The 22433-nt window shown below is 53.1% G+C and overlaps 1 protein-coding gene across 4 annotated transcripts; it reads left to right on the forward strand.

Annotated features, from left to right (window-relative positions):
* The first annotated feature begins 653 nt into the window (after positions 1 to 653).
* Positions 654 to 21847, forward strand: Sema4a (semaphorin 4A). Of its 4 annotated transcripts, XM_052180124.1 has the most exons (17): positions 654 to 1805; positions 2133 to 2377; positions 2716 to 2828; positions 3042 to 3194; positions 4778 to 4938; positions 5800 to 5862; positions 6142 to 6240; positions 6459 to 6564; positions 7252 to 7368; positions 7772 to 7896; positions 8003 to 8166; positions 9692 to 9842; positions 16447 to 16627; positions 19231 to 19349; positions 19452 to 19609; positions 19923 to 20020; positions 20545 to 21847. In XM_052180124.1, the coding sequence occupies exons 4-17, from the start codon at positions 3071 to 3073 to the stop codon at positions 21135 to 21137; spliced, it is 2259 nt and encodes a 752-aa protein (XP_052036084.1). In that variant the 5' UTR covers positions 654 to 1805; positions 2133 to 2377; positions 2716 to 2828; positions 3042 to 3070; the 3' UTR covers positions 21138 to 21847. The 4 variants fall into 4 exon arrangements, with proteins under 4 accessions (XP_052036084.1, XP_052036085.1, XP_052036087.1 ...); XM_052180125.1 differs by lacking the exon at positions 2716 to 2828; XM_052180127.1 differs by lacking the exons at positions 2133 to 2377; positions 2716 to 2828 and having other exon boundaries at positions 654 to 2072.
* Positions 21848 to 22433: the final 586 nt, after the last annotated feature.

Below are 22433 nucleotides of genomic sequence, written 5' to 3' on the forward strand. Positions count from 1 at the left end.
CCTATTCCATACCTGTGGTTTTGCTAGTGTTATGCTTCATAATGTAAACATGTGTGTTTTCTGATAGTCTTAGGTGACCCCTCTGAAAGGGTCATTTGAACCATTCCCCACCCATCTACCCACACCCTATAAAGGGGATCGCATCCCCCAGGGTGAGAAGTGCTGTGCTATAGACTGCTTACTGCCTGCCGCCAATCATGCCTCAGATGCTTCCGGTCACTGGTCTTGGTTTCCTCATTTGTGTGGTGAGGGAGGGTGTATGGTTTGCTGGCTCTGAGTGTCCTGGAAACAGAACCTACTACACCATTTGTGGGGCCCAGTGTGAATGAAAATGTAGTCCTCTTTTAAAAAAAATCCATTAAGGCAACAACAGGAGGGAATGCCCAGCATGGCCTCTGCTGAAGGCAGAGCCTGTGTGAGTGACAGGTGAGGGCCAGGGGGTGGGGCCGTACCTTCCTCCCTGTCCCCCCTTCTCTCTTCTGAGCTTGACCTGAAGGCACTGTGAGAGAGCAGGTGGCACCCAGGGGCCGGAAGCACCTGGGCCGAAGTTGACATCAGTTGACATCCTCTCTTGGGGGAGATTTCTGTTCTTTCTGAGTCAGGGATCATCCAGAGCGATTGGTTGCTGGCTAGGGGAGAGAGAGCCCTCTGTTGAGCAGTTCTGAGCTGAGTTAATCCACTAGGGCAGGAGATGGGACTGAAGGAGCCAGCCGTGTAGGGAGAGTTCTGACTCAGACAGGTCTGCAGTAGACGGGTGTCAGACTGTCGGCCTTCCTGTCCGTACTTCCCCTCTCTGTGAGGAGACGGTAGTGGAGCCTGCCTGCTAAAGCTGGGCAGCCTGAAGCCCTGTGTGAGCTCCTCACATTGTTGGAGGGCCTGGGAGAGCACTTGGCCTTGAGGAGGCCCAGGGACAGGAAGAGAGTAGAGAGGATGGCACTGGAGCTGCCCCTCTGGTTTCCCTGTCACAGCTCCTCCCTGTGACCCAGATAGGCCAATCTGTCTCCAAAGAGAGGCCCTGGGGTGCTGGCTTCCCAAGCCTGAGCTAGAGGTCAAGGAGACTCGGAAGACTGTGTCAGAACACAGATTGGCAGAATCCTCACAGTGAGCATGAGAGTTTGGGGGTGTCTCAGCAAGCTTTGACAGATGTAGCATAGCCACCAGGAGGGTCCGTGTGAGCCCAGCTCCCGGGGGCCACATTGGAGGAGAATGGGAAAACACGAAGGGAAGGCCAAGCAGGCTCTGCCGAGGAGAGCTTCCAGTCCAGGAGCTGTAGCTGGAAGGGTGGAGGATATCCTACAGAGGGGACCGTCCTGGCAGTGAGACTTGTGTTTACGGTGAAGACAGGGTATGTCCTGGAGGTGGGCCAGCCGTGGGTCGCTGTGCTCTTTAACCTGAAGTAGGCTGAGCTGAGTGAGTGGGCAGCGGCCCAACCACTCTTTATTGGCCTAGGAGCCCTTGGTTACTCATTAACTCTGCGTTACGAGAGGTCTTCCTGGAACCTTTGGGGAGGAGGAACTACGCACTATTGCAGCTGGGTGCCTCAGCTCCAAAGTATATCCCATAAAGCACGAGCTCAAACGGGAAATTTCTCGGATTTCCCACCGAGACATTAAATTACTAGGGCTTCCTCAGCAAAGTCTTAGAAAAAATCCGAATACAAATGTAGGGGATTTTTTTTATCTTGTTTGTTTTGAGACAGGGTTTCTCTGTGTAGCCCTGGATGACCTGGAGCTCACTCTGTAGACCAGGCTGGCCTTGAACTCAGAGACCTGACTGCCTCTGCCTTCCGAGGGCTGGGATTAAAGGTATGCGCCACCAAGCCCAGCTTTAAATGTGTTATCTTTCAAGAATGTGGGTGTGGGAGGTTGGGAGGTCTCAGGATGTGGAAGTGGGGGAACCCCACTATGGGGTCAGAGAGAAAAGGACTAGGAGAGGCAAAGTCACACTGAGCTCTCTTGAGCAAGAAGAGTCTGCAGCTCAGGCTGGTTAGACTGGAAGTGATGTGCTGCAGGGACAAGGACATCACTGGCCTGGCCGAGAAGGAACTCTAAATTTCTGGATAGACTAAGGAGGTGGGTAGGTGTGTCTTCTGCAAGGCCTGCGAGCCTCACCCCCACTCCCTCCTCCACCAGTCTCCCCGCCCTGATCCACCAGCTTCCGCCCAAGCCAACCAGGATCTGTCACAACTCGAGGTAGAAATTCTGGTTTCCCTGGCCTGAAACCCACACTGGCTCTGGCAGGATGGGTGCCTGGAGGGCCGCGCGCCCGTTCCAGCCAGGCTGAGCCTGCTTGTCTTACCCGGACCCCCTTCTTTACCTTGGATGGCACCCTGATTCAGGGTTTGAACACAGGACTTCTCAGTGTGGCTGGCTCAAGGGTATGTGAGATGGAGGAGGGGACCTGCATTCCGTGGACATGGGGGAGGCTGATGCAGAGGCCCGGGAGACAGAGACAGGGGGCTGGAGAAGTTGAGAGTCAGCCAGTGTCTCCTGCCTAGGCCACTCCCAGGAAATACAGAAGGCTGGCCCACAGATAAACTGGCAGCGCCCCTACCCCTAAGAAGACAGCTAGATGGGTCAAATTAAGCAAGAGTCAGAGCCCCTGGAGGCTGGGGGAGAGGATAGGCTGTCTGCCTGGCTTGGGGTGAACGGGCACAAGATGTCACAGCAAGGCTGAGTGATAGGCCAGCCTGGGTAATCCACCTTTTGTGTACAGGAACTAGTTCCCTAGAAGCCCTTTGCCCAGGGCCAGAGGTGATCAGAGCTCTGGAGCGCGGGGCCAGGAGATTCTAAGGGGCAAAAGTGGAAAGGAATTTCCCCGTGAGCCAGGTGAGAAATTGCAAGGTAGATTTTTAATAGTAGGAGGCATAGCATGGGTCGCAGCAGCACCCGGTGCAGAGGGCAGAGGGAGGCTGGGAATGGATGGAAGTGAGAGTCTGAGGGCCCTTCCAGAGAGGAACTTCTGCTCCCTGGGGCTCTACTATTGGTCCTCAGGAAGGGTGTGGTAAGCATGGCTAACCCAGAAAATGCCTGTTCCCGCAGAACCATCTGGTGATCATCTCCAGCTGACCATGGGCCAGGATCCCTGGCGTCTCCTGGGTGTTCTTTTCATCCAATTGTTCCTACTGCCATCACTGCCTCCTGCTTCCGGGATTGGTGGGCAGGGGCCTATGCCCAGAGTCAAATACCATGCAGGTAAGTGTCTGGGAGCTGGGAGGCGTGGTGGCTGGCACTGTAGAGATGAAGGGTCTGAGGAAGAAGGGGATGCCAGAGGGGATGAGACAGCATGGGGAAACAGATGCCAGGGAGCCTCCGGAGGGCCTGGGGGAAGGGGAGGCCACTTGTGGTACAAGTTGATCTGGAAGGGAAGGAAGGGTCACTGTTGTCCTTCTCTGCCAAGTCAGTGATTTTTCTTTCCCTCGAGTGTCACCTTCACCAAGCAAGGAACCTTGAATTCCGACAGCTTTTACAGCCCCAGGGGCCCTAACAGCCAAAGCACATGCTAGATTGTCTGAGGAGCTAGAGGGCCCAGGCTACCTGCAGAGGTCACATCAGGCCAGAGCCTGGTCAGGAGAATGGGCACCAAGAGAAGGGATCCAACAGCTCACTCAGACTCAGTGGTTTCCTGATGAGGCTGTTGGGCCCCTGACACCTTTAGTTCCAGGAAATGCCCCAGGGGAAGTCACACACACACACACACACACACACACACACACACACACACACACTCACACACTCACACACTCACACACACACACACACACACACACACACACACGCAGAAGTAAGGCAGCTCTGTTCAGGGATGTAGCTTAGTATCCTTCTGAGGCAAAATGGTAAAGGAGACGTACCAGTCAGTGGGAAGAGCAGCGTCTCTGGGTGGGACAGAGCGCAGGCACAAGCAAGCCTGGGTCTCAGGGGAGGTACAGTGAGCCCTCTTCAGAGTTCAGGGTGCGCCAACCTATGCAGTATCTTTTCCATTTTTCTCTTTGGATGCCTCTTGGTCCCCAGATTTCCTGAGGCCAAAACAGTAGCAACCAGGTTGTCCTCTGACTAAAGTAAAAGTCCAAATGTGCTCAGGAGAGAGGATCTGAAGTGTTCCTTCCTCCTTGCTGATGTGCCAGTGCGGCAGGAGTCCACACATTCACGTGTGTGTAAGCGCACACACACCATGCTAGGTAGCGAACATGCCCTACTAACCGACATATTCAGCCTGTCCAGGTGGCACCCAGGCATGCCCACACTGATGGGGCTCAGAAACAGAGAAAAAGCAGCCTTTTCTACCACAGCATTGCTAGTGATGGGCAATTCCTATAACAGATTGGGGTGGGGTTTGGGGGAGGAAACAGAGGAAATGGGGGGTGGCAGGAATCCGTAACTGACAAATCTTGAGGCCGATGACAGCTATGTCTGCTGCTTGTGGTTGAGAACCCCTTTCTGTGTCTACCTGTCAGCTCTCCCCTCTCCCATCCTGCCTCACTGCATCTACACCCCCACCAGGCCTGAGAATTCATCTTCTAACCTTGTTTCCTGTCGTGCCTTGAGCAGGCTCTTCCCACAATCCCAACAGAACCCAAACTATCACTGCCCTGTCTTTGGCACTTTCCACTTCTGGGGACTCCACACACTAAGTTCAGATGCCCTGCTATTGGGGGTGCAGGGGGCTACCAGTGAAGGGGGGGCAGCTGCTGAGGCCCGCCACCCCTTCCCCACCCTTGCTTCAGGGATCAGTCGCTGCTCACAGTCCTCCTCCTCTCCTTATCACTGCCTCCCAACAGGAGACAGGCACAGGGCCCTCAGCTTCTTCCAACAGAAGGGCCTCCGAGACTTCGACACGTTGCTTCTGAGTCACGATGGCAGCACTCTGTACGTGGGGGCTCGAGAGGCCATCCTGGCCTTGAATATCCAGAACCCAGGGATCCCGAGGCTGAGGAACATGGTGAGGACGCCAGGGACGAGGGCCCAGGACAGCAGCTTCCCTGGACCCGCTCTGCTTTGTATGAGCAGCCACCTGCCACTGAGTCAGCAGTGACAGAAGGGACTTGCTGCTGTGGCCTCAAATGGCTGATATGGAAATCGCTGGCATAGGAGATTTAAAACATTGACTCAAATCAGTGACTCAAATAATTTGATGTGCACCTACGAGAGAGAGAGAGAGAGAGAGAGAGAGAGATCCCCGATTCTTGTGCCATCGTCGCCCCAATGACAGCGATGTGAGGGAAGGGGGTGGGGGAGGAAGGATGCACATCACTTGGCTCCTCACTGTGTGGTCGCTTGACCTCCTGCGCATGCGCATGCACATGCAGGGTGTAGGTAAAATTCCAGAGTCTTGGACCGGGAGCGTCGTTCAGTAGCAGAGTATTTCATCTAGGGTGCCGGGGAGCCTAAGCCCGATGTCTGCGCCCCTCCTCTGCAGCTTCTGTAAGGGGCTGACAGGCTTCCCCAGGACATGTGTGGTTTATAACCACTGCTGTGTACTCCTGGCACTTACACCTTACACATGCTTTCTGGCTGTAACCACCAACAGGCTGTGAAATGGAGCCAGCGTGTACAGTCAGTTGGTGGCCAAGCCTAAATTTCTGGTTGTACCACAGAGCCATGTCCTGATGAATCCTAATACTATGGAAGTTATAGTCCTGATCAAATTGGCGTTATGACCGCCTACCAGACCGTCACCAAGCACTTCCTGGAGGCTTTACATCAGAGCTGGGGTGTGTGGGAGACAGGTGGTGGTGGTGGCTTACAAAAAGACCAAAGAGCTCCTTCCCTTTCATCTACCCCTTTAAACTCTCTGCTTTAGATACCCTGGCCAGCCAGCGAGAGGAAAAAGACCGAATGTGCCTTTAAGAAGAAGAGCAGTGAGGTAAACGGAGGTGGGGGGCAGAAGGCAGGCAGGTGGGGCGGTGACAGAACCCTGTGTACAGAGTCCATCCCTGGTGACTGCAGGGGCGGGCACAGGAGGACCCGTTCCTGGAATTATCCAGTGGATCATGTTCTGTCAAGTTTCTTGATCTCAACCCCCATCTCCACTGGGGCTGGGGGATATGGGGATGGGGATGGGGGTGAGGGTGGGGGAGCATCCTCTAAGACCCCAGGAGGCTGGCAATTGGCCTGACAGCCTGATTTCTCTGCTTCTCCCTAGACACAGTGTTTCAACTTCATCCGGGTCCTGGTCTCTTACAATGCCACTCACCTCTATGCCTGTGGGACCTTCGCCTTCAGCCCCGCCTGTACCTTCATTGTGAGTTGTCTGACACCCGCTTGTTCACTGGCCCTGACACCTCTCTTCACACCCATCCCAGCCTGTCCTCCGCAGCTTTGGGAATCTCTGGCCCAAGGGCCCTCGTGGGATTCCTAGCCCCAGGTCCGTCTCCCTCTCTGTCCCTTTCACTTCCTCATGTTCTTCTCCCAGACGTGCGACCCTGGCATTCTGGGCTCCCAGCCTCTTCCCCCCTCTAGGAACTCCAAGATTCCTTCCTGTTGCCCATCTTGACAAGCAAGGTCATGGACGGGAAGGGCCAAAGCCCCTTCGATCCTGTTCACAAGCACACAGCTGTCTTGGTCGGTGAGTGTCCGGCTCCCCAGACCATCAAACTTGCCCTTCCTAGCAACTCTGGGGAAAGCGAGATAGGATAGTTTTCCTAAGGAAGACACAGAGCAAAGCAGGAGCCTCCCAGGGACAGGATCAGAGGGAGAACCAGGCAGCCCAGCCACTACCCCTTCTGACACTGTCCCCAAGGGCTACAAGGAAATCCACGTGCATGGTCCAAGGCCCAATGGCCTAGTAAGGCACCAGGTGAGCCACTTGTTTAACCACTCTGCATGGGGGGGGGGGTTGTGTGACACACAGAGCTGTGTGGCCTACACACAGAGCTGGGGACTGAGGCAACTACAACAAAGAAGTCCTGTGCCTCTGCCTGGACACCAGCCGTCACAGACCTCCCACCCTGGTTTCCTATTGCCTTTTGAGCAGACTTAAAAGATAAGCAGGGGCCCAGGGTGTGAGAGCACAAGACAGTCTTTTCTCTGGGACTGGTGTTTGAGGAAGGACCAGAGAAGGGCTGGGAAGGGCTTGATATGGAAGACGACATAGGCCGCTGCCTGTGGGCAGAGGGATCTAAGAAGGGTGCCAGGTAGGCGGGTGGGTGGTGGGGGACAATTCGAGCTCTGCTTTGGGGTTCTGCACGGCCTGAGGAGGAGTGCGGGCAGCCTTCCCCTGACACGTGCTTCTCCTCCCTCTCCCCGGTCTTAGATGGGATGCTTTATTCTGGCACCATGAACAACTTCCTGGGCAGCGAGCCCATCCTGATGCGGACCCTGGGATCCCAGCCTGTTCTCAAGACCGACATCTTCCTACGCTGGCTGCACCGTAAGTCCCTGACTCCCAGTCAACACAAGTTCGGGCCCCTTTCCTGACCCTAGGTTTGGGCTTTGTTGTCATTCATTCATCTCTCTTCTGAAGAAAACGAATTAAAGTACTCTGGCTGGCTGGGGTGGGTCACATCTCCCAGCATCCGGGAGGCAGAGGCAGCATCAGGTGGGTCTTTGTAAAGGGAGGCTAGTCTGGTTTACACAGTGAGTTTCAGGCTAGTCGGAGCTATAATAAGATCCTGTCTCAGAAAGGAAAAGAGTACATATATGTCTCAACAGGCCACGGGATGGGAGACAACCTCTGCCCTTGTCCTCAGAATCCACCCTACAGTGTCACCAAGGGAACCCTGAGTATCCCGATGCTCAGTCCCTAAGCCTGTCTGTCTGTCTGCCTCCCGCAGCCGACGCCTCCTTCGTGGCAGCCATCCCATCCACCCAGGTCGTCTATTTCTTCTTTGAGGAGACAGCCAGCGAGTTTGACTTCTTTGAAGAGCTGTACACATCCAGGGTGGCTAGAGTCTGCAAGGTCTGACCCAGCCCCCAGCCCCGGGTCTGGAGGAGGGCTGGCTGCTTGGGAGCCAATGGGAATAGGCAAGAGGTGGGTTGGGCCCTGACGCCGCCGGTTCCCCCAGAACGACGTAGGCGGCGAGAAGCTGCTGCAGAAGAAATGGACCACCTTCCTGAAAGCCCAGCTGCTCTGCGCTCAGCCGGGACAGCTGCCGTTCAACATCATCCGCCACGCGGTCCTGCTGCCCGCCGAGTCTCCTCGCATCTATGCAGTCTTCACCTCCCAGTGGTGAGCAGCACGGCAGGGAAGAGGAGGGCGGTATCCAGGGAGGCGGAGCAGTAGAGCCTACTTTACATAGGAAGGCAGGTGAGCATCGCCAGACCCCGGGAAGCCTCTGTCTCTCAAGCATAGGGAAGAAACACAGCTCTGAGACTAGCTTCATTCTGCCTGGAAGGAAGCTTACAGAAGGCAGACACTAAAAATCAGCAAAATACCTAGCATCGTGGTGCAGGCCTGTGCTCTCAGTACGTGGAAGGTGGAGGCAAGAGGCTAAGGAATAGCAGGCCAGCCTGGGCTACACACAGAGAGCTTGTCTCAAACAAAACATCAATAAAACAAAGCTTGACCGGGTGATGAGGAAGGAAGAGCAGGATTTCAAGGAGTAACGTCGTCTCAAGAACAAACCAGGGCTGGGGCTGCAGCTCAGGTGGTCGAGCACCTGCCTGGCATGGACAGAGCCCTGGGTTTGATGTCCGGCACAGTGCCTCCCAAGTCAGGGACCGTGGCACATGAGAAAAAAAGACAGGAGGCCATTGTCAGCTCCATTCTGAGGATAGCCTCGGCTACTGGAGACTGTTTTAAGACAAACAAACAAGACTCATCAACTAGGTTAGGAAATGGAAGTAAAAGAGAGTTACCAGAAAGGTAGGGAGAGGGTTTGTAGCGATCAAATGCTATTGTAAAACTAGACACAGGGCTGGTGAGATGGCTCAGCAGTTAGAGCACCGACTACTCTTCCAGAGGTCCTGAGTTCAAATCCCAACACCCACATAGTGGCTCACAACCATCTATAGTGGACTCTGAAGCCCTCTTCTGGTGTCTGAGGACAGCTACAGTGTACTCATATGCATAAAATAAATAATTAAAAAAAGAAAAGAAAAAAAAGTAAAACTAGACACAAATTATCACCAGCTTCCTAATGGCCATAGGATATTGCTATGATTGAGAAAAAAGACTAAGAGACTCAGAGACTAAGAAAAGTCCAAAGGTCCCATAGCCACAGTCTAGCATCACAGTGTTTAGACATCTGCCAACAATGTATCAGGAAGCAAAGGTTTCTGGTGTGCAGGGTCTGTCATCAGTGAGATGAAGAACTGAGAATCCAGTCAGTGTGTGAAGGAGATTGTGATGAGGAGGAGATGTATTGGTTAAACACAGACCAGCAGGAGGGACAAAACTGAGGCGCATTCTCTGAGGACCACGAAGCCTGTTCTACCACTCCTCCTGTGAGCACAGCCCAGCCTGGGCAGGATAGGCAGGGGCCACCCCAGGGCCTATGCCCCAATTAATCCTCATTAGGAGCAATCATATTCCAGATTCTGCGATGGGCTTCAAGCCAGGCCTTAGGTCAGGGAACTCTATGGGGCTCTCAGGTCCTTATCACCATAAACAAGAAAAAGAGAAGCCTCCAGAGGTTGGCCTGCCTCCTACCCTCCAGGCCTGCCGGGATTCCACCGAGCTCTGCCGGGGCTGGAGAGGCAGTGGCTGTGAAGCCAAGGGAACCACAGTGAATGCCTTCCCTGGCTGTCTTCAGGCAGGTTGGTGGGACCAGGAGCTCGGCAGTCTGCGCCTTCTCTCTCACGGACATTGAGCGAGTCTTTAAAGGAAAGTACAAGGAGCTGAACAAGGAAACCTCCCGCTGGACCACGTACAGGGGCTCAGAGGTCAACCCGAGGCCAGGCAGTGTGAGTACCACGCGCTCCTCCCAGCACTGCCACGGCAGGGTAAATGCCCACACACCCGGCCAGGTCGCTCATACGCCACAGATGTCCGATACCACCCTACATCCACAGCGGTTGCCAGGGCCACCTCTTTCCCAGTGCTGACTGAGCACCAAATACCTTGCTTTATCACCAAAGAATGAGGAGAGCACGGGCTGGGTGCCAAGCACAGCCTTGGGCAGCTTCACCACCATTTCCGTTCTTTTCAGGCAGGACCTCCCGGAACCCAGGCTGGCCTTGAACTCCTGGTCACCCTGCCTCCCCCTCCCAAATGCTTGGACACTAGGCATGTGCCACCATGCCCAGCTTTTCACATGTGCATTTTCCAGTAACTTTTTTAAAAATCTAAATTATCTGTGCACATAATTGAAATGAGTCAAACAGGCTGAACTCCATGATTCCCGTCCGTAATCGCAGCACTCAGGAGGACGCAGGGACAGGGAATCAGTGCACATTCAAGGCAAGTTCAGGATCAGAGTCCCCTACAGGACTGGCGCTGAAGCCCCACCCCCATCCAAGGCTGGCCTCAAACTCACCTCCTGCCTCTGTCCCAAGGGTGGGATCACAGGTGTGCACCGCCTCTCCTAACTCTCTCTGGCACATCTCTCCAAACTCACGCTCACTGTCACAACACTTAGAGAGGAGTCCTTTTCAAAGGCAGCGTGCATCTGGGAAACTAGCAAATTCTGTGAATCGGCTTACTTAACCTCCGTGTGAGCATAAAGAGGTAGCTTTTTTTTTCCTGAGCTCTGGGAATCAAACTCAGGACCTTACATCTGCCCAGCCAAGTGCTCTGACACTGAGCCACAGTCCCCACCCCTAGGAATTTTCCAGATATAATTATTTGTTTACTGTCTGTGAATGTGTGTGGTTGCACAGGTAAAGGTGAGCAGACAATTCTGGGGAGTTGGCTCCCTTCTACCATCGTCCGATTACCTCTAGAATCATTTCACCAGCCCCTGTCACTCTAATTTTGGCAGGATTAATATAGATGACTCACTCACAGCTGAGCCAGGTAGTAAACCATGATTACCTTTCCTTTTTATAGGCCTTTTGTTTACCTGGGGTGAATTGTTAGTCTGATCTTTTTTTTTTTTTTTTTTTTTTTTTTTGCTTGCTTTTTCTAAGCTCTTACAGTCCTTTCCGTGTCTTCCTGGATCTCCTGGAGTTAGAACATTGACTCCTTAAACAGTTTCACTTTCCAAGAACGCCTCAGAGAGGCTGCAGCCTAGATGGCAGACCTCTGCGTCGTCCATCCGTCCGCAGCTTCCCTTTCTCCTCCTCTTGGAGTGTCCCTTGGCCACTCTCCAATGACATAGTTTCTGTTTCTGGCACACTCTCTGGCTTTATCTTTCTTTCCTTTTCCATCTTCCTTCCTTCCTTCCTTCCTTCCTTCCTTCCTTCCTTCCTTCCTTCCTTCCTTCCTTCCTTCCTTCTCTCTTGAGTCAGGACTCCTGTAGCACATGGTGGCCCTGAACTCTATAGAGTTGAAGGTAACCTCAAATTTCTGATCCTCCTGCCTCCGTCCTGAGTGCCGGAAGTATAGGCATGCACCATCAGGCCTAGTGCCCATGCACTGAGGGTCTATGCTTGCCTCCTGCACTCGGGGCAGACATTTTGCTAACAGAGCTGTTCCCAGCACTCTACCTCACCTTAAACTACCCCATGATAGCAGAGGCTGTCCTCTATAGAGTCCGGATATAAAAGACGTGGGCAGGTCACATTTTGGAGATGCTGAATGCAGAAACCACCTTTATCCCACTCTTACTGTTGATGGTTTGCCTGGGAATATGTAGTTAAAGAGCTGAAACCATTTCCTGCAAACTTTGCAGGGTTCACTCTGTTACCTGATTTTTTTCCTAAGCTGTTTGGACACCTAACCTTTTGGATATAGCTTGTTTTCCTTCATTGGACTATTTTAATGTTTAAATTACGGGTTTCTTTGATTGTTTTGTGTGAGGGGCTCAGAGAACAGCCTACAGGAGTCACTTCTCTTTCCATTAGGGGGAGAGTGCCAGCAAACCCCTGTGCCTGCTGAACCACCCGGCCAGTCCTCCCGGCTCACCTATCCCCCACTGAGTTTGCAGGGTCGCTGTGCTGAATTGGGTGCCCAGTGGACCACTTTAGCCTGGAAATTTACTTTTTTCATTGTTAAGAACTTTTCCTGTGCTCCGTGTCTTAGTCACTGTTCTATCGCTGTGAGGAGACACCATGGCCAAGGCAGCTTATTAAAGAAAGCATTTAATTGGGAGCTGGCTACAGCTTCAGAGGGTGAGTTCACGCGCATCGCGGGTGGAAGTGTGGCAGCAGGCAGGCACAGTGCGGCTCAGGAGGTGAGAGCTTTCTATCTGATCTGTAGGCAGGAGGTAAAGAGCCGCTGGGCTGGCGTGGAAGAGACACACCTCCTCCGTCAAGTCACACCTCCTAGTCCTAAGCAGTTCACCAGTGTGGGGCAGGCGGAGCCAAGCATTCAAACCTAGAAGTCTGTGGGAGCCACGCCCCTTTGAGCTTGGTGGTAGAGCACCCGCCTAGCCTTGGGTTCATCCCCAAAACTTCAGAATGGAAAAGTTTCTCAAGCTGTTTCTCCTTGTTTCCTTTTCATTTGACAAATATTTATTTTGCATGTGCTACTGTGGTAGTCTGTAGGATGCAGGCGTGGTCAGTCAGAACACACGCTTCCCCGTTCTGGAACTTACTCTTAGAGAAGACTGACTTACTTTTATCTCATATGAGTGTTTTGCCTGCATGTGTGTACGTGTAGCACGTGTGTGCTTGTTGCTGGAAGAGGTCAGAATGGGCATTGGATCACCTGGGTCTGCAGTTGTAGATACTGTGAGCCACCATGTGGGTGCTGGGCACTAAACGCAGGTCCACTGCAAGATCAGCTAAGTACTCTTCAGTGCTGAGTCATCCGTCCTTTCAAGTGCTGTGAAGACAGACCTGTGCCCCCAATCACGGCTCAAAACACCTAAGATACTGTAAAGCAGTATCTCTTGACTTAGGGGTCACAACCCCGTTGTGGGGGAGAGGTTGAATGATTCTTTCACAGGGGTCAGCTAAAGTGATTGGGAAACACCTACTTTATGATTCATAACAGTAGCAAAACTACAGTTATTAAATAGCAGTGAATAATTTTATGGTTGGGGGTCACCACAACATGAGGAACTGTATTAAAGAGTCACAGCAATAGGGAGGATAAGAACCACTGTCCTAAAGGGTTTGTTTGCTGTGTGTACATATATACATATTTGTGTGTATATGTGTGTATACATGTGTGTTGTGTGTACATATGTGTATGTATGTATACATGTGTGTGCATGCGTGTGTACATGCATGTTACAGGCCTGAGGTTGATGTTCTGTTTCTTCCTCATGTGTTTCCCCATCTTTACTCTCTTTCTTTTTACTCCATTGCCCTGGCTGGCCCAGAACTCATTATTTAGATCAGGTTGACCTTCACTTCATAGAGATCTGCCTGCCTCTGCCTCCCACTGCTAAACCCACAACGCCCATCTTACTTTTGAGAGCGATCTCTCACTGAGCCTGGAGTTTGTCGATTGGCTAGACCAGCTGGCCAGCAAGCCCTAGAGAGCCTGTCCTCTCCCCTCCCAGCACTGGGGGTGCAGGCACTCGTGCACCCTACTTTTATGGGGCTGCTGGTGACCCAACTCAGGTCCTTACGTGTATACATTCCCAGCCTCCCCACCTCTTTTTCCCCCTGAGACAGGGTTTCCCTGTGTAGCCCTGGCTGTCCTGGACTCACTCTGTAGACCAGGCTGGCCTGGAACTCAGTGATCTGCCTGCCTCTGCCTACCAAGTGCTGAGATTAAAGTGTGTGCTGTGGCCATCTAGCTACCCAGACCCCAAATTTTAAAAATATGATTCAATTACTTGAGTCAAGATCCAAATAAGATCTTCGGATTGTGATAGAGTGTTCTAGGAAGTCTCTTGTAATGTCTATATTTTTTTAAAGATTTACTTTTATAGCCAGGCTCTTTATTCTTGTTTATGTGTGTGCATATGTGGGTGTTTCTGGGTGTGCCACAAGTGTGAAGGAGCCTGCAGAGGCCAGAGAGGGTGCGGGTCCCCTGGAGCTGGAGTTACCGTAAAGCCATACAGTTGGTGCTGGAGCCAAGCTCTGGTTCTGGAGAACCAGAAATCGTTCTCAGTTAACGAGCCCCACCCTGCCCTACCACTCTTTGTTTTTCATTCACTTCCTTGTCCTACGGAGTTGCTCGGTGTAGATTCTAGTGCTGTTTCTGTGGTGGAGTTTACCTAGAGAGGGCGTATGTCTGTGAGTGTGTATGTATCTTTGTGCATCTGTGTGTTTCTGTGTGTCTGTGCATGTGTATCTTTGTGTGTGTGTCTGTGTGTCTTTGTGTTTGTGTGTGTGTCTCGGTGTGTGTATGTCTGTGTGTATGTGTCTGAGTGTGTGCTTCTGTGTGTATGTTTCTATATGTCTGTGTGTGAGTGTCTGTGTCTCAGTGTGTGTATCTCTGTGTGTGCTTGTCCGTCTCTGTGTATGTGTCTGTGAGTGTATCTTTGTATGCGCGTTTGTGTGTCTGTGTGTCTATGTCTGTATGTCTGTGTGTCTGTGCCTGAGTGTGTGTGTCTCTGTTTGTGTGTGTGTCTCTGTGTGTATGTGTGTGTGTGTGTGTGTGTGTGTACAGAGTCTCATGTAGCCCACACTGTTTTGGGACTCTCAGCTAAGGACGACCTTGAATTTGTGATCCTCTTGCTTGTGCTTCCTAAGTGCTGGGTTTACAGGCTTGAGTCACCATGGCCAGGTCGGTATTCTCGTAAAAGCACACTTGTTAGATTAGAGACTTGCTCAGAGTCGGGTTGGACTTGAAGGTGAGCTGGCTGCTTTACTGAGGTCGGCTACTCCGCCCATGGGATGTGTGGTTCCCGCCTGTTCTCTTCATGTAAGGACTCCTCTTAGTTCACAAACAGGTTAGCTCCCTCTCCCTCTCGGGAAAAGGATAAGATTTTCTCTAACGTTTTCTTCTCTTTGAATAGTTTTTGTTTCCTCTTTGGTGGGTTTGTTTGTTTATTTGTTTTAATTTTTCTTCTTCTTCCCTCTTCCCACCCCTCTTTTTTCTCTCTTTCTAGTTATAAACAAACAAACAAATAAATAAACCTGGGCCTGGAAAGGTGTCTCCGTTCCAAGGGATCCAACACCCTCTTCTGGCCTTCCTAGGCACAGGCATGCACATAGTACACAGGCCATTATATATAGGAAAAGCACCCATATACATAAAGTTAAATTTAAAGAAAAAGTGGGGGGGGAGGGGAGTGTGGAGATGGGCCTCTCTGTTATATAGCTCTGGCTGTCCTGGAACTTGTTCTGTAGACCAGGCTGGCCTCAAACTCCGTCTGTCTTCCTAGTCGTGGGATCAAAGGCGTGTGCCACCGCACCTGGCTTCTTCTTGGGTCTGTGTTTCTTTTCTTTCTGAGTGGTTCAGCTTGTCTTGTTTGCAGTTTTACTCACGAATCTAGTGTTCCTTGTCTGTGTGCTTACCCACACAGAATGTGGTGGCTCACACCTGTAGTTCCAGTACTCGGGAGACTGAGGCAGACTGAGAGCTCAAGGCTGGCCTGGGCTATACGCCACGGCCATGTCTGGAATTTTTAAGTGTTTGAGAGGCTGGAGAGGTGGCTTAGTGGTTAAGAGTGCTTACTGGTTTTTGCAAAGGACCTGAAGTCAGTTCCCAGCTTCCCTGTCAGGCAGCTCCAAGGGATGTGATACCTCTGGCCTCCACAGGTACCTGCACACACAGATGTGCACTCATTCACACATATACACAAAGCAAACGTAATAAAATGAAATATTTTTAAATTATTTTTAAAAGTCTCTGTAGGAGGAGGCAAAAAAAAAGGTGCATGCATTCTTTGCAGGCACAAAAAATAGGATTATAGATATCCCCTCGCTGTACAGGTATTTGTGACTCAAAGAGATGAAGTAACTTGTGTTACTACACCTTACAGTAACTGCATCACACAGCTTATAGGTGACTGTTGGGACTGGCCTCAGGATGATGCCCTTGGAAAGAAAGGACAGTTAATTAAATCTTGAGCAAAGACTCTCTCCAGTTGTCAGGGCCTGGAAGGAACAGCTGGTCTAACACCCTCGGGTATGAGTGAGAGAAAGAGGGATCAGAATGGAGGAGGAACTCCCCCAAGTCACGCAGCATGTTCACGCAAAACAGCAACACCGCCCGTTTCTGTCACACCTCCATTCTGTCACCACCGGCTGCCTCGCCAGGGACCACAGACATAGTAAAGCCGGGTGCTTGCCTGAAGGAGCTTTCAGCATGCTTCCTGCGGTAGAGCAGGGCAGTGGAAACAGCTGACCCAGGCCACAGGGCGTGCCGGCCCCGCCCCTCCCCGCGCTGGCCCCGCCCCACGCCCACTATTTTTCGTGTATTAGGCCATTTCAACCTCACAGAGAGCCTAGGAGCTCTGGATCTGAGCTTTACCCACCACCTGAGGAAAGAGGGCAAAGGAGGGTAGGAGAGGGAGGGTGCACCCACTCAGGAGCTGACATACTCTGTTTCTCCCTCCTCCAGTGCTCCATGGGCCCCTCCTCCGACAAAGCCTTGACCTTCATGAAGGACCATTTTCTGATGGATGAGCACGTGGTAGGAACACCCCTGCTGGTGAAGTCTGGCGTGGAGTACACGCAGCTTGCTGTGGAACCAGCTCAGGGCCTTGATGGGAGCAGCCACGTGGTCATGTACCTGGGTACCTGTGAGTATGGGTGTTGCTACTTTGTTTCCAACCCAATTACCTGGTAAATAGAAGTCTCAACTCAATCAGTAACAAAACAAGCTACAAGCCTAGATTGGGCAGATCTCCCACTACACTACTCTATTCCCATCCTATATTATCCTATATAACTTGTGGTTTCTCCAGGCCAGGAGCTTCTCTCTCTGCAGCCTCTTTCTGATACCTCGTAGCTCCTCCCCCTCGTAGCTCCTCCCCCTTCCTGGCGCTCCTTTTCTCCTCCCCCAAACTCGTAGCTCCTCCCCCTTCTTCCTGCCCAATCATTGGCTCAAGCCTTTATTTGTGAAGTTAAGGGAGACGGTTCACAAGGCAATTCCTCATTGGCAGCCCCTCTGAGAGCGGAATTAGCATCAAAATACAAGTCCAGGGCTATCCACACATATGGGTTTCCAGAATATACCTGGCATGACCAGAGCAGGAACACAAACTCAGGCTGAGGCAGGAAGCCTTTGAGTCCATCCCGGTCTTCAGTTCATAATTTAACAAATGTTTAGTGTGTGAGCCCCCTGCTGGACTCAGGAGGCTCAGTCATAGCAAGAGAACCCATTCTCTAGCCTTTCTGAGTTTTCAGTCAGCTGGGGAATATAGACCCCAGTCTAAATTCCAGTCTCAGAAAGCGCTGCCTGCCTTCTGGGAGGAGCCGAATCAGAGACAGGAGGAGTGGGTGGGGAGGGAAGTGTGACTGAAGGTGTCACCAAGGGTGACCTGGAGAAGGGTAGGAGCCAGGCCTCCCCTGCCCCCAGTCTCACGCAGCCCATGCTGCTGTCCAACTTACCATGTAGCTACACCGACCCGGAGCTTCTGATCCACCTGTTTCTAACTCCCAAGTGTTTGGACTATAGAATAAGACCCTGTCTTGAAAAAAGAGAAAAGAAAAGGAAAGAAAAGATAAGATAAAGGAACGTGTTATGGTGGTACATGTTTTTAGTTCCAGCACATGGGAGGCAGAGGCAGACAGATTTTTGTAAGTACTGGGCCAGCTTAGTCTACTTAGTGTGTGTCGGGCCAGCCAAGGGCTACATAGTGAGACCTGACTCAAAAATAAAAGAATTTACAAAGTTGGCAGCTAGCCTGAGTAGCAGAACAAGACTCTGTCACTAAGAAAGGCAGACGACTACCACCAACCACCACCACCACCATCACCAGAACCACCACCACCACCACCAGAACCAGCACCATCAACCACCATCACCACCACCACCACCACCATCATCACCACCACCATCACCACCATCCCCCCCAACCCCCCACCCCCCCACCATCACCCCTCACACCCACCCCCATCCCCTCACACCCCACCCCACCACCATCCCTACCACCCTGCCCCGGGGCAGGATACCCTCACTCTACTTCACTTGACTTTCTAATTTGCAATCAGTGCGCTATGCAGTTTTCTCATTCAGAACAGTGTTGGACTGCCTCCACCCACTCCCCAAGCCTGGGAATTTCTGTCTCTGTTTTTCCTACTGTATGCTCAGCTCAGGCACAGCAGAGACAGATCTCTTAGCACGCCCTAGAAATGTGAATGGGCCCAGTGCCTTCTTCCCAGTAAAGCACATGCCCTTGGTCGGCTCGGCAATCGAACCCCTCCCCAGCCAGCTGTCCCTCTTTCCAGAGCGACTGTTAGATCTGTCCCTCTCCCTTGGCTAATGAGAGCCCACCCTTTCTTGGCTAATGCCCCCAGTCCTGCTTCCTAGAGGATGAGTGAGCATGGGGCTAGGAGCTCCCTGGCTCTCCCGGCCCAGCCCCTGTTTCCTTCTCAGCTTCATCTGCCAAGGGTCTCCTGCCTTGCCATCTTCGCAGTGCCCTGCCCTCTGGATCTTTAGTCTTTTCTGTTTATTCAGAAATAGCAGGGCTGAGGACACACCCCGCAGCCAGAGTGCTTGTCTGCAGTGCGTAAAGCCCTGAGTTCCATCCCCAGCACCACACAAAACCAGGCTTGAGGCATGGTGGCGTCTATGCATAACTTTCTACCTCAGATTTCTGATTTCTGGGAAGTCGCGACTGTTAAAAGGGTGGTCAGTAGCAGGGTTTGATGTGGCAAAACTGAGATCCTAGTGACTTGGGAGGCTGAGTCAGAGGGAGTGCATGTTAGTCCAGCCTGGCCTTCAAAGACCCTGTCTCAAAAGGGAGATGACTCCGTTGTAGGGACCAGAATTCAGATGCTTAGAACCCATGTAAAAGCTGGGTGCCACACTGGCCACCTAAACGCAGCAGCGGTGGCAGAAGGCAGGGCAGACGGAGTCTCTGGCGCCAGTTGACTAGGTGGCCAGTCGAGATGCCCAGGGAGTTCCAAGTTTAGTGAGTGATCTTGTCTCAGCCAAGTCAGTGGGGAGTGACCGAGTAAAACACAACACGCGCTTTGACTTACATCCTCCACAAGCACGTGTGCGCACACGCCTGACCGGTATGTAACAGTACAGCCAGGAAAGAAAGATTACCATGAGAGCCCTCCACCCCTGGGCCGTGGAGGGACTGGGTGGCCTGCATGCCCTGTGGCCGTCTTGCTGAGGAGGTGTGTGAGGGCAGTGACAGGAGGAAGTTACACCTTGTCTCCGTCTCTGCAGCCACGGGGTCCCTGCACAAGGCCGTGGCGCCTCCGAACAGCAGCGCTTATCTCGTGGAGGAGATCCAGCTGAGCCCTGACTCGGAGCCGGTTCGAAACCTGCAGCTGGCCCCGGCCCAGGTGAGAAGGGACCTGAACCGAACAGGGTCGTCCTGTGGGGAGCGCCTGGGGAGCCCGGGGCCAGGGTGCTAGGGTTCCCGACACCCTCCATCTCTTTCCCAGGGTGCAGTGTTTGCAGGCTTCTCCGGAGGCGTCTGGAGAGTTCCCAGGGCCAATTGCAGCGTCTACGAGAGCTGTGTGGACTGTGTTCTTGCCAGGGACCCTCACTGCGCCTGGGACCCGGAAGCAAGAGTCTGCAGCCTTCTGTCTGGCTTTACCCTGTGAGTGCTGGTCCTGCACTGCACGGCAGCTAAAGACAATCTGCCTGGACTTTCCTTTTCCAGCTTCTGTTACTGTCTCTCCTGCCCCCCAACTCCCCATTCCACCCCACCCTGCCTCAAAGGGGCACCAACACTCTCCCTCCCAGATTCCCGCCCTCTGGGTCCAGTTCTCACAGGTGACCTCCGTGGGTCAGCTTTGAAGCTGCCCTGGCTTTCTTCTTGCTGACTGACCTTCCTCCCTCCTTCCCCTTACTCTGCCCGCTCCTCCTTCCATCTGTTTTAAGAGCTGAGTTTGCATGCCTTGTCTTCTCAGGACTTGGAAGCAGGACATGGAACGCGGCAACCCGGAGTGGGCATGCGCCCGTGGGCCCATGGCCAGGAGCCCCCGGCGTCAGAGCCCCCCTCAACTCAGTGAGTGTGGACTGGAGGCGGTGACCAGGCGCTTGAAGAGTTTCAGGCAGGGCTGGCTTTTCTGTCCCAGGGCTTCTGCAGCACCTGCCTAGGCTGAGACCTAAGTTCCGTCGTGAGGATGTGATTGGACTGTAGACAGGAGAGGCACGCTGAGCTGGAGGCCACTCTAGGGTTCAGGTTGAGGTCGATGTGGCTTGGTGTTTGAGTTGGAATTAGTAACACTGGGGACTGTCTACAGCCACACCCTCTGAACAGGCCCAGTCTTGGCTGATTTCAGAAGCTAAGGGTTGATCTGGCTAGAAGTTAGATGCAGAAAGGACCGGGGCTAGTTTGGGGGTTAGCGTGGGAATGGAATCAGAAGACAGACAGACGGGCATGGTGGTCCATAGCAGGAATCCCAGACACCTGGATTGCTGAGAGTTCAAGGCCAGCCTGGGCTACAGAGTGAGATGTACATAAGACTGGCTCCCTCACCTTCCTTCCTCCCTCCCCACTGAACATGTCACCTCTGTGCTCTTCTCCAGTTAAAGAAGTCCTGACAGTCCCCAACTCCATCCTGGAGCTGCCCTGCCCCCACCTGTCCGCACTGGCCTCTTACCACTGGAGTCACGGCAGAGCCAAAATCCCAGAAGCCTCTTCTACGATCTACAACGGCTCCCTCTTGCTGCTGCCGCAGGAGGGTGTTGGTGGCCTGTACCAGTGTGTGGCCACTGAGAACGGCTACTCATACCCCGTGGTCTCCTACTGGGTGGACAGCCAGGACCAGCCCCTGGCGCTGGATCCTGAGCTGGCGGGGGTTCCTCGGGAGCGCGTGCAGGTCCCGCTGACCAGGGTCGGCGGCGGGGCTTCCATGGCTGCCCAGCGGTCCTACTGGCCCCATTTCCTCATCGTCACGGTCCTCCTGGCAATTGTGCTCCTCGCAGTGCTCATTCTCCTCCTCGCCTCCCCACTGGGAGCACTGCGTGCTCGGGGTAAGGTTCAGGGCTGTGGGATGCTGCCCCCCAGGGAAAAGGCCCCACTGAGCAGGGACCAGCACCTCCAGCCCTCCAAGGACCACAGGACCTCTGCCAGTGACGTGGATGCCGACAACAACCACCTGGGCCCTGAAGTGGCTTAAACTGAGACACAGATCGGGAGCTGAGCAGAGCAAGCCGCCGGCCATGATGACCAGGCACAGCGCCACTCTGACCAGGGTAGGAGGCTCTCCTGATAATGGGTGCCACCGACAGCACCCAGGAGGGCCTCCCCTGTGGTACTCTCCTCTGCAAGCACATTGGGCTGTCTCCATACCCGTACCTGTGCCGCGACAGGAAGAGAGAGACAGACAGGAGATTCTTTGATTTTGATCGACCCCAAGAGCCCTCCTGTAACAAGCTTGCTCCCGGAGACCATCAAAGGTGTGGCTGTCTAGGGTTCTGTGGTGACAAACCGAAGCATCAGAGTGAACTGGGGCTATTCCTGCAAACTCCATTCTGAAAGCTGCCACTCTGGAAACAGCTGCTGCTTTGAACACCAGTCCACCCTCCTCCCGGGGTCTCCAAGATTCTCTTCTGAGTTGGCCCCTTGTGTTTTCTCTTACCAATCATGCCGTGCTGTTTGGGAAGTCATCTCTGAAGTCTAACCACCTTCCTTCTTGCTTCAGTTTGGACAGATTGTTATTGTCTCTGCCCTGGCTAGAATGGTGGGCATAATCTGAGCCTTGTTCACTTGTCTCGTGTGGCTGACCCTTGACCTCTTCCTTCCTCCTCCCTTTGTTTTGTGATTCAGAAAACTGCTTGTCACAGACAATTTATTTTTTATTAAAAAAAGATCTAAGCTTTAAACAAAGCTCACGCACGGTGTGCTGTTTTTCTTGTGGCCAAGTTCCCACCAGGATAGCTGTGTGGAGGATCAGGTCTGTGGGTGACACTGCAGCGACTGCCTGCCCCAGCCAGCCCTCCCCTGGGCGCCAGGCAGAGCTCGAACTGTATGGACCCGCCTCCCACCTCCTTGGCAGTGCCTGCGAGCCGCTCTGGCGGCCACACCTGCTGTCCCTAGCTCTCCCATCGTGATCTCTCGCATCGTGACTCCAGCTCAGCTCTGTCCCCAGCCGCAGTTTCTGGAGGAGCTCCACAACCACCCCCACCGTGGCCCGCCCGTCTGTCTCCACACTTCCCCACGCTGCCTTTTCCTCTCTCTGCCAGACAAGGCAGCCTGCCCGCCTGTCTTCTAGCGTAATTCCCAGCAGGGCCCCACTTCACGTAGCTGGCTCCCTCCTCCTGACTACAGGTGTCAGGGCCACGTAAAACTGAACACAGGGATTTCGGGCGTCTATGTGTGACCCCAGCGCTCAGGAGGCAGAGGTAAGAGAACCCAGAGCTGAAGACTAGCCTCAGCCAAATACTAAGACACAGGCTAACCTGGGCTACCAGAA

Source organism: Apodemus sylvaticus, chromosome 4 (genome assembly GCF_947179515.1).
Source record: "Apodemus sylvaticus chromosome 4, mApoSyl1.1, whole genome shotgun sequence".
NCBI lineage: Eukaryota > Metazoa > Chordata > Mammalia > Rodentia > Muridae > Apodemus > Apodemus sylvaticus.